Source organism: Phoca vitulina, unplaced genomic scaffold (genome assembly GCF_004348235.1).
Source record: "Phoca vitulina isolate PV1807 unplaced genomic scaffold, GSC_HSeal_1.0 scaffold12, whole genome shotgun sequence".
Lineage (NCBI taxonomy): Eukaryota > Metazoa > Chordata > Mammalia > Carnivora > Phocidae > Phoca > Phoca vitulina.
In genome coordinates, this window is record NW_022589715.1 from 9288831 (window position 1) to 9302726 (window position 13896).

The 13896-nt window shown below is 52.4% G+C and overlaps 1 protein-coding gene across 1 annotated transcript; it reads left to right on the forward strand.

Moving 5' to 3' along the window:
* ASTL (astacin like metalloendopeptidase) lies at positions 1-13365 on the forward strand. The gene is made up of 9 exons (XM_032411215.1): positions 1-47; positions 708-833; positions 2818-2879; positions 4161-4251; positions 4712-4829; positions 5551-5732; positions 8041-8122; positions 8212-8366; positions 12833-13365. The coding sequence occupies exons 1-9, from the start codon at positions 2-4 to the stop codon at positions 13327-13329; spliced, it is 1359 nt and encodes a 452-aa protein (XP_032267106.1). The 5' UTR covers position 1; the 3' UTR covers positions 13330-13365.
* Positions 13366-13896: the final 531 nt, after the last annotated feature.

A 13896-nucleotide genomic window follows, 5' to 3' on the forward strand; every position in this document is an offset into this window, starting at 1 on the left:
CATGGGACGCCTCTGGCCGTGGGTGCTTGGTCTACTCTCCATGCCAGGTAAGTGGGCTGCCTCGCCCTTCTCTTCTCGAGTTTTGGCTCCAGCCACAGAGTGTGGGTAGAGGCGAGAAGGGTGTGGCCAGAGCCTGCAGGGATCCGAGCTGATCTGAATAGCTCAGAAAACGGGCTCTCCAGGGATGCTCCCAGAAACCCGTTCCGAGGGGTGCCAAGGGAAGGCCTCCTGAAGACCCTGAACGCAGAGGGCCTGCCTGGCAGGAGGTAGCAGGTGCGGCCCTCCAGACGTCCCTGTTCTGCTTGCGTGCCAGGCTTGCCCAGTCTGAGTCCATTTTCCAGAGGTCTGGGCTGAGAAGGGAGGCATGGGGCAGGGTCCAGGCTAGCCCGCACTGCCTTCAGTGTGGGTGTCTGAGGTCTGTCCCCGCCTCTCTTCTGCTCCCTCCCCTACCTCATACCCACAGATACTCAGAGCCCAGTGTTGGTCCCCTTAAAGGAGCTCCTTCCTCAAGGTTGTCTAGCTATTATCACCAGCTGGGACTGAGGGAAGGCCAGGAGGTCTTCCAGGACTACTTTCTGGAGGCCTGCTTTCCGTGAAGGGCCTGGCTCTGGCTGGCTGACCCCCTACCCCCCACTCCCATGTGCTATCGTCCTCTCTCACCAATGAGGGCGCTCCGGGCATCATGGGTACGCACCTGGCTGGGCCAGGTTTGATCCTAGGAGCGCCCTCAGGCTGCAGCTCCCCCGAAGCCTGTGGAAGCAGCTTCTCAGAGGGCCTCAACCCTGAGGAGACCCAGACGGCCTGGGACAAGGACATCCCTGCGATTAACCAAGGTGAGGGCATGGCGGCGTCTTGTGGGGCAGAGGGGCTCTGAAGTGGTCCATGTGCTGTGGTGAAGACCATGCTGAACACGCAGCCGAGCAGAACAAGCTGGAAAGGTGCCAGCTCACTGGGCTCTGGATGAGCAGCAGTTCCTAGTTCTATGGGTAACTTTTTAAAAAGTCTCTATTTCTGTATCTTCTCTACTGGATTGTCATTTTATAAGAAGACAGAAAAGCATAGGTTTTTAAAAAATGGCCTGATAAAAGTACGGGTCTTTGGGGTGCTCCAGCTGGTGTTGAGCGAAATCATTAGTGGGGGTTTGAGATGGCAGCCACCTGGGGCAGGATGGTCTGCAGGTGTGAGGGCGTGCGCTGGTGGGGCAAAGCCGCATGAGGCCTCACGCCTCCCTGTCTGGGGATCTCCGCTGAAGAAAGAACATAGAGATAGCCCGGGGTGAAGCTGCTGGGGGGAAAAAAAGTCTGGATTTTGGAGGTTGGAGCTGAAGTGTTGGGGGACCGGGGTGACTGCCTGAGGGGATAAGAACCTCCCGGTGACCGCGTGGTCATGCTCCTCTTTCCTGGGAGCCCCAGCATGGCTGAGCGGGAGCAGGGCCGTGTGCCCCCTTTCGGTGACTGTGACTGGTCCGGAGGGAGCTAGAACCTAGAATCTGAGGCTTCCCCGGGATTGATTTTTTTTTTTTTTTTTTTTTTCAGTTGCCATAGAGGCTACTTAGCCAGGGCTGCTGGAGGCCCACTGGCTACCTGAGATGCCCTTTACTGGGAAGGACACGCCATCCCCAGCTGCCGGGAATGTTGGCTGCTAAGGTCTCGCAGCTGAAGGCCCTTGGCCAGGGATGGCTGGGAAGCTACTCCCTCCCCTGCCCAGGGCGGCCCACAGTGACTCGTAGGGGCCATGGGGCAGCCCCCTGCCTCAGTGTGGGACAAGTGTGTGGTGCCGGTTGGGGTCCAGAGCTCCTGTGGGGTCAGGTTGAGGCTGCACGCCAGCAGAGCCTGGGGCTTCCCCAGCGCCCCCTCAGTAAATCACTTGTAGGTGCCTCCCCAGCTCAGGCTCTGCGTCTAGGGAACCCAACCTAATGGGCCTCAGGGCCAGACCCTCTTCCGGGACTCCTCGTAGGGCTGACCTCTTGGTAAGGAGGCTGGGCAGAAGGGCTGCCTGCCCTGGCAGAAACCGAGGCTGGAGAGAGAAGCAGAGACAGGCTCACGGGAGCCAGACACCTTCCTTCTATGGTGGTGCGAGCTGGAATTGGTCACTTGTCCCTGCGAGGGCCCTGACTATCACACAGATGGGGGCTGAGGAAGGACAGGAGAGCCCAGGGCATGTTGGAGTGTGGCCTGGGTAGCTTCCCAGCCATCCCTGGCCAAGGGCCTTCAGCTGCGAGACCTTAGCAGCCAACATTCCCGGCAGCTGGGGATGGCGTGTCCTTCCCAGTAAAGGGCATCTCAGGTAGCCAGTGGGCCTCCAGCAGCCCTGGCTAAGTAACCTCTATGGCAGCTAAAAAAAAAAAAATCCCGGGGAAGCCTCAGATTCTAGGTTCTAGCTCCCTCCGGACCAGTCACAGTCACCGAAAGGTGGCACATGGCCCTGCTCCCACTCAGGCGTGCTGGGGCTCACAGGAAAGAGTGTGGCCTGGGGTGGAGAGGGGGATGACATAGGGGACAGCTGAAGAAATGGCTGCTCCTGATTAGCAGAGAGGAAGGAGTTGGGCCTGGATTTGCGTGGGCTGGGGGAGCCATGGACTGTGTTCTAACAAGGGAGAGATGTGATTGGGCTGAGATCCATCATGCATATTTGTAGACTAGAGACTCAGAGGGACTGTGTGACTTGCCTGAGGTCCACAGCCTCAGGGCCCAGGGAAGCTCCACCTTCAGAGTCAGGAAGGCCAGACTCTGGGGTGGCTGCTGGGCCTGTCCCTAGAGTCTGGACTCTGGGTGGAGGGAGGGCCTGGGCTCATCCACATCCCTCCCTTCTTCCCAGGGCTCATCCCAGAGGAAACCCCGGAGAGCAGCTTCCTCCTGGAGGGGGATATCCTTCGGCCAGTGAGTGTGAGCATGTACACACATGGGTGTGAATAACTTCACAGATAGCGTTAGAGGCCTTTGAGCCCAGCCTCCGGTGTCATGGGGGCGTGATACGTGAGGGATCCAAAATCTGTTGCTCATTAGCTTGATAGATACCCTTTCTTGCTAAAGTCACAGTGAATGCTCTAGTAGGAATCAGCCAGACTGAATGGGAGGGAGGGTAACCTCTGCGGTGGTAAGAGCAGTCAGCTTGGGAGGCCTTCCTGAAGGAGGGGGTTTGAGCCTTCAAGGTCCATCTTGGTGCTCTGCCCAGGGGAGGTGCTCTGCCCGGGGGAGGTGCTCAGAAAGTACTGGAATGAAGGAAGAGATGAGCACAGACCAGCAGAGGGGCTGGTGGGGCTGTAGGGAGGTGGTGGTGGGGAACCCCAGGGGTGGCAGCCATGGTCTGGGACCCCATCCTGGTAGGACGGGAGGGGTGGAGTCAGAAAAGGAGAAGGCTGGGTGGGAACTGGGGTGACTTGCCGGGGAGAAGAGGATGCTCGGTGTTCAGGAGAGCAAGGCCATCTTCTTAGGGACTGGGTGGTAGAGGTGTCCTCCTGAACAGGACAGTGACCTGGTGAGAGCAAGACGGTTTTGCTGGTTGGAGGCTGCCCACCGTTGGTGCAACATGAGGCTGGGCTGCAGAGCCAAAGGCTGGGGCTGGTGGGTGGGGCGAGGCCCCTGTTCCTGGTCACCCAGTGAGGACAGGGGGGAAGCGCGAATCCAGTAAAACCTGTGGTAGCCAGTGGGGCAGGACCGGCCAGGGTGCCATGGAGCCTCTGCCTCGCAGGGTTTTGGTTGGCACAAGAGTGGAAAAAGGAGTTGCTAAGGCCAGGGAAGTTGCCTTAACATCAGCCTGAGAAGGACCCTGCCTCATCTTTCCGTGGACGTTCAGGGATGCTCGGCTGACTGCTGGGTTTCAGGAAGGACGGGGCTGCGGCTGGAGCTCAGCCTTTCTCAACGGGGCCACCCTGGGGAGCTGGCACTCCTCATCAGCCTCCTCAGGAACAAGTGTCAGGTTTTGTTCTGCTTGATGGAATAGGTTACAGTTCTGTTCTGTAGGACAAAGGGTCGTGTTGTATATCGTAACTCACCTAGCAGGCCCCCGGATGTCCCACCCCTCTGTCCCTACCCTCCTGTGCCTGCGTCCTGCTTCTCCCGTCTTTCGGGTTCTTGGGGCCTGAGACACGGCACCTCTGGGGGCAAGAAGCTTGGCTGAACTGGGTCCCCAGCGGTCCCTGAACTGCCCTCTCTCCTCAGAGTCCCTTCCGGCTGTTCTCAGCGAGCAGCAACAAGTGGCCTAAGAACGGGGGGGTTGTGGAGGTCCCCTTCCTGCTCTCCAGCAAGTACGGTGAGTGAGTGTGTGCGCTCCGTCCTGGGAGCTGTGGGCCTCCCTGTGGCCTCAGCCTTACGCCCTGTGTAGCCTGGGCTCTGCTGGGGTTCTTCCCTCTGCCTCTACTCGCCCTCACCACCAAAGAACCCTTCTCCGAGAAGCCTTTGTTCCTGAGGGCCTCGGGAGCTGGGAGGGCTAAAAGCCTGGGAGAGCTGATAGGGGTACGTAGAAGGACTGTCTGCTCCATTTCAAGGCCGACTGGCCCAGAGGACAGGGACCTACCCAAGGTTGCACAGCCAGGGCCTGTCTGGGACCCAGCTTCCCCTCCCCCCGCGACACTCAGGCTGCCCTTTCTTGACCTTTCCATTTTGGAAGAGTGCTTGGAAGCTCCGTTCCCACCCTGCATGCAGACTTGCGAGGGGTCACGAGGGCTCTGGGGTCTCTGCTGGAGGTTCAGCCGCGGTGTCGCCTCCCCCAGATAAACCCAGCCGCGAGGTCCTCCTGGAGGCATTTGCCGAATTTGAGCGCCTCACGTGCATCAGGTTTGTCGCCTACCAGGGCCAGAGGGACTTCATTTCCATCATTCCCATGTCTGGGTACGTGCTCCTGGGGGTGTCCGTGTGTCCATGGCGGGGGGGGGGGGGGGTTCCTCCGCGTTCTTCGGAGTTCAGCCGGGACTTACCCAAGACCTCGTCTAAAACCTGTCTCGAGGCCTGGCTTCCCAGGTCCAAAGCCGCCCTGCCCACTGAGTGGTTTGCTGGGTGGGAGCTGGACCTACAGATACCCAAGGCGGAAGGAGGGGAAGGAGGTGCTTGACTCTCCTCACAAAACCCTGCTCTGCGGAGACTTCATGGTCTGGGGAACGGGTGCGGCTTCTGTGGGGCCCACCTGGCCTCCGATCCAGGTTCCACAGTGTAGGAACCACCTGACACCGGGCAAGAGCCTCTGAAATGGGGACGCTGGAGGTACCCACTTCCTAGCTTGTTGGGGACTGAAGATCATGTGTGAAAGCATTGACTCGGGGACCCCTGCATGGGGACGTTCACTCCACGAGCTGCTTCCATTATCAGTGCTCCTCTCCATCCCTCAGTCCTCCTTGTACCCCAGGCTGGGAATGGGAATTCAGTGTACCCATTTCACAGATGGCCAGGCAGTGAAGGGACTTGGGAACAGCAAGCCTGGGACTAGAATCTAGGATGGGGACTACCTGTTGGTGCTCATTCATCCCAGGACCTGGGAGAGGAAGGGGAAGGGGGCCTGGGTCTGCTCTGGATCCCTGGGCTGGTACCTCCCCAGTACTCTCTCCTGGCCCTGCAGATGTTTCTCCAGCGTGGGACGCAGTGGAGGGATGCAGGTGGTGTCCCTGGCACCTACCTGTCTCCGGAAAGGCCCAGGCATTGTCCTGCATGAGCTCATGCATGTGCTGGGCTTCTGGCATGAGCACTCACGGGCTGATCGGGACCGCTATATTCGTATCCACTGGAATGAGGTCCGCCCAGGTAAGCCAAGTCGCGCACAGCACAGGCCAGGCCTGGGGGTCCTGGCGTGAGAAGCCAGTGGCCAGGGCTGGAGTTGCCTGCCACTTAGAAGAGCCTATCTATCTTCCCCACCATCTGCCTGTCTACCATGGGGAAGGTGGGGCTCCTGGTTCTCTTTGAGACCAGGAGGTGGTCCCGATACTACCGCTCTGGGCTCCCAGCCTTCCATCTGCCCGCCTGTACTCCTGCCTGAGCTAGGGCATCACTATTTGCTTTGTGTCTCCTTTTTTTCTCATGAACACAGCCAGGTACCTGAGGATGGACCCTTGTTCATGGTGTCCTTCCTGTGCCAGACACTGCTGGGTGGGGTTGGGGCAGGGGGCTGTGTTCCAGGTGCACGGGTGGAGCTGAGACCGAAGCCCTGGAAGTAGTGGGCTGTGCGTGCCAAGTGTCTGATGCAGGAGGCTGAGGACAGCCTGCAGGGGCTCAGTCCTCGTGAGCTGGGTACCAATGGGCATGTGGGACAGAGGAAGCCCGGGGAGACCACGTCCCAAAAGGTGGCAGTGGTAGAGCCGAGGCTGCTCCTCCGAGCAGGAGCTGTGTGCTGGGTGTGGGGCTGAGTGCTGGGCATCTGATCTCGGGAATGGTGGGATCCCTAGCTTGTGGCGGTGGGGGGGGGGCACACAGCTTGAGTCAGGAGGTGAGAAGAGGAGAGGCCACTGCTTCATGAGGGATGGAAGTGGGGCAGATACATGATCAGGAATTTGGTCTGGGGGAATGTGGGGGTAAGGGGAAGTGTTGGAAGCCTTCCTGTAAGCAGAGAGCTTCTGGTGGGAGCACCTCCACTGCTGTTGTGGGGTGAGCCAGGTAAAATGGGTGGGGGAGGGTACTCAAGAGACCAGCATGCACGGAGCCCCGGAGAAAGGGTGCCGTTGGGGGGGGGGCGCATTTAGGTAGCACCTTATAATGAGACAAGGAATGGAGTTTGAGATCTGAGATTAGCCTAAGGAAGGGGGTGATGATAGTGACTATACCCTGAAAATAGAGACTTTAATCCTTCCAAGTGTTCATGGAATACTTGGGAAAACTTACCATATGATAGAAAAACTTCAAATTTGAAAACGTTAATTTAAATGTTTTGATCATGATATAAAATAAAAATAACAAAACCCAAAACTTCTACTTAGAAATTAAAGTTTAAAAAACAACGATAATAATCCTTTCTTTTAGCTCCAGGGTTAAAGAATTGCAGGAATTCTTAGAAAAACAAAAACAAAAACCCAACACACTAGAACTGATGGTTCTCTGCTAAAGCAATGCTCAGGGAAAATGTGTAGACTTAAATACTTCTTTCAATAAAAATAGAAAAAATTAAGCATTTCAATCCAAATTAAGAAAAAGGAAAGCAGGAGGGAATTAATGAAGTTAAAGACAGGAATTAATGAATTAAAAAACCAACAGCACTCAAACTCAAGTGGTTTTCTTAAGCAATTTTTCCCATTTATTAAGAATGAAGAAAAATGAGAATATATTTGTATTATATATAGAACAAACTGCTAAGATATACAAACTAATGACAGTAATGAACTGGGGATGGGGAGGCAGGACCTCAGAAGGGGGATGGAGTGGGAGGCTTATTATACATCTCAACATTTTTTGACTTTTGAACCAGATGAGTATATTGTCTGTTCAAAACTGTTTAATATCTTAAGGGTTTTTAAAAGGAAGGATGAAGAACTCTGTAGAGGCAGGTATGGCAGTGACGGGGAAAAGTGGGTGCTCTGGCCAGTGGGAAAATGCTGGACTCAAACCTGGGGGGTGGGTGCGCCGGCCCAAGGCAGAAAGAACAAGGTGGCTTGCTGCTGGGGAATGGGAGTTCAACAGCAGCTGATAGGCTAGTGGGTCTCTAAAGCTGGGTTGAAGGGTAGGTACTCCATCTCTTGGGTAAGGGTGTTGAAGACACGGAGTGGTATGCGACTCCGTGGAAAGTGTAGGTTCTACAAAGATAGTTGCATCCGGGTGAGCTTGAGCAGGGCTAGAAGTGGAGGGCACTCTTTAGGAAGTCATGAGGTCCCTGTGCTTCCACGTCAGCTAGTGCAGGTCTGGACCCCTCCTGGGAAGGGGAGGAGTAGGCAGAGAAGGCACCAAGGAGGTGGGGACCAGGAACTGGTGGTGGGGGGCACATCTGGCTATAGTTTTGGATCCTTCAGCTCACATAGGTTACAAGTGGCTGGAAGGCCCCTATCACCCGACCCCTCACTCCCCCACCCTCTTTCCCAACCCCAAGTTTTGTGGTTGCCCCCCCCCCCCCCCCCCCCGCCACCCCCAGGCTTTGAAATCAACTTCATCAAATCTCGGAGCAGCAACATGCTGGTGCCCTATGACTACTCATCAGTGATGCACTATGGGAGGTGAGGACCCCCTTTCCTTTCTCCCTTCTTCACTGCCCCTCCAGCCCCCATTGTGATCTGGACTCCGGTCCCCACCTGCTGGGTTTCAGGTTTGCCTTCAGCCGCCGTGGGCTGCCCACCATCACACCGATCTGGGCTCCCAGTGTTCACATTGGCCAGCGATGGAACTTGAGCACCTCGGACATCACACGGGTCCTCAGGCTCTATGACTGCAGCCCAAGTGGCCAAGGCCCCCGTGGGGGAGGTAAGTGACAAGGGGCAGAGTGATCTGAGGAATCTGGAGCAGGTTTCTATGTTGAGGGTGGTGTCCATGAGGGTGAAGTGGTAGGACTGAGGTTGCAGGGGTGAGCAGGGCGAAATCATCAGGGGTTTACCACAAGAGATGTAGAAAAAGCATTTGAAAATTCTCACTTATGATTAAAAACTTAGTAAACAGGAATAGAGGTCACTTTCTTAACCTTAACATGGGTATCTACCAAAAACCCAGAGCAAAAATCATGTTTAATGTAAAAGCACTAAAATCAGGACCAAAGCATGTTTTTCCACTATTGTCTCATCTGTTCAATGCTGTAGTGAAGATCTTGGCCATTGCAGTACAGCAAGAGAAATAATGAAAACTCTGAGGATTGGGAAGGAGGCAAAAACTGTCACTACTCATAGATGATGATTATCTACACTGAAAGCAACAAAACCTATTAAATTATTGGAAGCAATTAGAATTTTATCTTATTCTTTAAAGATTTATTTTGGGAGGAGGGGCAGAAGAAGGGGAGAAAATCTCAGGCGGACTTCCCCCTGAGCCTGAGGTGGGGCTCAATACCATGACCCTGAGATCATGACCTGAGCCGAAACCAAGAATGGGATGCTTAATTGACTGAGCCACCTAGGTGCCCCAGCAATAAGAATTTTAAAAGATGTATAGAAATTTCTATATTGATTATATCAATAGTTGGAAAACGTAATTTAAAAAAACCCATTATAATAGCAATAATAAGGTCCCAAGGAATCAGTCTGACAGAAGTTCTATAAAAAGTTCTATGGAAAATTAACCTTTATTAAAATCATTGAAGATTCTTAAATACATAGAGATATGTATCCTGTTCATTAATAAGACAATGTAAAAATGTCAATTCTGATCTATAGATTCCATCAGTTCCCACTAAAAATCCCAAGAAGCTTTTTGGTAATCTTGACAAGGTGATTCTAAAACTTAAATAAAAATACAAGGGTTGGGACACCTGGGTGGCCCAGTTGGTTAAGCATCTGCCTTCGGCTCAGGTCGTGATCCCAGAGTCTTGGGATCGAGCCCCACATTGGGCTCCTTGCTCAGCGGGGAGCCTGTTTCTCCCTCTGCCTGCCGTTTCCCCTGCTTGTGCTCACTCACTCTCTTTCTGACAAATAAAATCTTTAAAAAAATTATTAAAAAGAAACAAAACACAAAAGGCAAACAATAGCCAAGATACTCTTGAAGAAAACTAAAATGGTGGGACTTGCCCTAGCAGATATCAAGATATATAGTTTAAAAATATATTTATAGAATTGTATAGAAATGTATACCATACAAAATACATACATGAAATGTATGTATATAAAATGTTTATAAATGCATAGAACTAGTGCAAGGATAGACAATTGCCCATTGAAACAGAATGGAGAGTCCATAAATGAATTCTACTCAGAAGTGGAGCCTTGATAAAGGGGCATTGCTGATCATTAGGGAAAGAATAGACTAGTCATTAAATGGCTCTAAGATGACTAGTTATCTATTAAAAATTCCCATCTCATGCACAAATACATCTCAGATATATACAAGACTTACATATAAATAGAAAAACTTTAGGAAAAAAATAGTAAAATCCTTCATGACCTTGGGATAAGTAAGGATTTCTTTAATAAGACACAAAGCAAACCATAAAACTGGAAAGATTCACAAATCCAACTACATTAATAACTATTATGTAATTATTATAGTATAACTACTAATCAAAAGGCAAAGTGAAAATACAAATTACAAATCAGAAGAGAACTTTTGTAACACATAACTAATTGTACCCAAAATACATATTATATAGTTAATATAATATACATAATAAGAAAAAGCTGGAAGTACAAAGTAGAAAAACAGGCAAGAGACCTAACAAGCATCTCACGGGAGAAACCAAATGAGAAGTAAACACAAGACCTTCAACCTCCTTCACTTGTATGTGAGTGCCCCTAACCCCAGCTCTAGATGACTGCCAATCTACATTCTGTCTCTCTAGGTTTGCCTATTCTGGAAATTCATGTAAATGGAATCCTATAATACATGATCTTTTGTGACTGGCTTCTTTTACTTAGCATAATGTTTTCAGGGCTCATCCATATTGTATCATGTATGAGTCCTTCATTCTTGTCAAATGACACTCCATTGTATGGATATACGACATTTTGTTCCTTCATCAGTTGAAAGATATTTGGGTTATTTCTACTTTTTGGCTATTATGATTAATGCTACTATGGATGTTTGTATATAAGATTTTATGCAAATGTATGTCTTTTCCTTTGGATATATACTTAGGAATAGATTCCTGGGTCCTATGGTAACTCCAGATTTAAATGCTATGTTTTCCAAATTGGCTGCATCATTTTTCACTCCCACAAGCAATGTGTGAGGGTTCAAATTTCTCCATGTCCTTGCCAACACTTGCTATTATCTACTCTTCAGATTATATCCATCCTAAGTGGGTATGAAGTGGTATCTCATTGTCGTTTTGATTTGCATTTCCCTAATGATCTCTTTATATGCTTATTGGTCATCTATATATCCTCTTTGAGAAATGTGTTTAAATCCTTTTGCCGGTTTTTCATTTGGGTTGTCTTTCTATTGCTGAGTTGTAAGAGTTCTTTGTGTATTCTAGATACATGTCCCTTATCATACTTGTAATTTGGAAATATTTTCTCACATTCTATAGGTTGATGGTGTCCTTTGAATACAAACATTTTTAATTTCAATGGGGGTCTAACTTCTCTATCCTTTAACTGTGCTTTTGGTGTCCTATCTAAGTAGCCTTTGCCTAATCCAAGGTCATGAAGATTTAATCCTAAGTCTTTTGCATGTGACTATCCAGTTCTAGCACCATTTCTTAGGCTATTCTTTCCTATACATAATATCCAATATTACATGCTCTTTTTTTTTTTTTTTAAGTTAAAAAGAATAGATGATGTGGCAAGAGCTTTGTGGGTATTCCAGAGGTTGGACTACTATGAGGAATGGAACTGGGAGGTGGCTGGAAGGGGCTGTGGGTCAAGAGGAGGTTAATCATGATGGTAGACATTCAAGCATGTTTGGATGCTGAAATGACCCAATGGAGAAGGAAAAAAGGGTGGATTTAGAGGGCAGAGGGAATAATATCTAGAACATTTGGGTAGGAGCTGCCCTTGGTGGATAGATCTCTGAGAATGTCTGAGATTCCTTGGACCTAATAAGGAAGACAGGAGCAGACCTAACTTTGCATGTGGATCTTGATGTGCAGATGCATGGGCTTCTGAGGACTTTGGTCACAAAGCATGACAGGTCACTAGCCTAGATGTTGGGGAGAAGGTGATGAATGTGTGGGGAAAGGTGCGACGCTGCTGACTAGGTGGCAGAAGAACTGGCTGGAGACACCCCGTAGGGCTGTGGGTGGTGCTGTGGCAGCTGGTGGCCAGGTTGGAGGCGCAGCGTAGGTTGGCAACTTGGTTCTCCAGGACTGGGATTTTGTGGGCGGATGTGACAGAGGGGAAGGTGCTTGAGTACTTGCAGTGAGGGCTGTGGAGCCCAAGTCGGGTGCGGAGAGTGGTCTGGAAGCAGGGAGGTGGTAGAGCAGGAAGACCTTGGGGTCCATGTGCTCGGTGGAGCTGAAGAGTTGTGATATTTAAACAAGTGAGCTTCGAAGTATAGGAGTGGGCAGCCAGGGACGGAGACTTCTGCAGTGGTGGTTTCTGGTACTGCCCACGTCTGGGGGAGCGAGCTGTGAGGTCAATGCGACCAGGAGGGAGAAGAGTCGCTGGTTGAAGCAGATCAGCCCTGATATGGTCAGTGTCTGTTGATGGAAGATTGGGCTCATTGTGAAGCGTTCAGTGCATGGGCAGGTGTGATGGGTGAGAGACAGCACCGAGGGGATGGAGGGGCCTGGCCAGATATAACTTGGGCTTAAGATGAGTTTTATAAAACTCTAGGGCCATGGTCCAGGAGTGGCCGTGAAGAGCGAGGAGGCCCTGTCCTGCTGAGTGCATGTGCCTGCCGTGATGGAGGTGGTTACAAGTGCAGGAGAAATTCTGCAGGAGACCTCAAATGTGGGGTGAGAGGCAGGGGGTCGCTCAGTACAGAGGGCCCCAGGAGGTGGCGGGACAGTGGGGGCTGCCGTGCTATTAGCCCTCGGCTATCCGGTGAGTTGACCGTCCGCAGCTTGGGCTCGGGGTGGAAGGTCATGGAAGATCCCTGTGGTCTGACCTGCTGGTGGTGACTGAGACCAAGAGGGGAGGGGATGGGATGGTTCTGTGGTCCTTGTTTTTCAGTGGGAGCTGAAAATTTGGGTCTTGAAGGTGTTGAGCAGCGGCTGAGCAGGGGTGTGGCAAGCTGTCTCCAACGAGCTGTGGATAAGACTGAAAATGGCCCTGGCGCTCTACAGCGGGGCAGTGCATCTTCCCTCTGGGATTCTGGGACGTAACCTCTTATCTTTCCTGCTTCAGGGTTCCAGCCCCCCAGCGATGGTAGGAGCCCTACTCCTGTCTCTAGACCATACCTGCAGCGGCTTCTGAAGGCGTTGTTGGCAGAATCTGGGAGCCCTGACGCCGGTGGCCCGAAGGCTGGAGCCCTGCATGTTGCTGCAGGGCCCGGAGAGAGCCCACGTAGCTGGGAGCGCCCTGCGCCGAGGAAGTTCGCTATGGGGGCATCTGCAGGGCTGCTTCAGACCCCAGCTTCCTCCCTGAACTCCAGGCCTGGAGCAGGTGTTCCTGGTATTGCTCTAGAGACGTCCTGGCTGGCCCGAGTGCCCTCTGTACCCCCAACCACGGCTCCAGAAGCAGAAGACCAGCTAGTGCCTATCCAGGATGCTTTGGGGACCCCAGATCTGCCAGGAGCACATGTACCTGAAAGTCCTTTCAGGGGGATGCCAGGAGGTCGAGTCTGTGGCTTCTGTCCCCAAGGGGGAAGGGCATCCTCAGTCTCCAAGAGCTGGATTGTGTAACCCCTGGCCTTCCCGGACAGCACCCGCTCTTCCAGCCCCAAGATGGCTCCCCTGTCTGAGGCCTAGGACTCTCCCTCTGTCCCTTCCTTCCCCATATGTTCTCCTGAGGGCTCCTGGGGACAAAGGGGACTTCTAGGTCCATCGGGGGTGCTGGGGGGTGGGGGGAGGCAGGCTTAGAGGCTGCTGGGAAGGGGAGAGGATACTCTCCAGGGCTCTGGAAGCCCAGGGGTCTGGAGAGGTGGGGCAGAGGCAGGTTCCAGCCCCGAAGGCCCCTGGGCATCCTCCCATGGTGAGTCCCAGCCCCCCAGCATGCTCAGGTACTGCCGCCTCTCAGGCCAGGACTTGGGGAGCCTGTGGCTGGGACCCTGGGGCCAGCCTCCCATCCCTGGTGTTTGGGTGCTAGGAATATTACCCTGCAGCCTCCAGCTCTGCTCCCCAAGGGGCTCTCAGCTTGCTCCCCTGCAGTGCGGGGAGGCTTCAGCGCCAGGAACGCTACCCCAGGGGTGCTGAGGAAGGGGTGGAGGCCTTCAGCACTGCACAGTGGGGAAACAGCAAGAACAGGAGGCC

Coding starts and splice junctions, on each gene's coding strand:
- ASTL (XM_032411215.1), top strand. CDS start 2: ATGGGACGCCTCTGGCCGTGGGTGCTTGGTCTACTCTCCATGCCAG. Junction 4,252..4,711: donor CCTGCTCTCCAGCAAGTACG/GTGAGTGAGTGT, acceptor CGCCTCCCCCAG/ATAAACCCAGCCGCGAGGTC. Junction 4,830..5,550: donor TCCATCATTCCCATGTCTGG/GTACGTGCTCCT, acceptor CTGGCCCTGCAG/ATGTTTCTCCAGCGTGGGAC.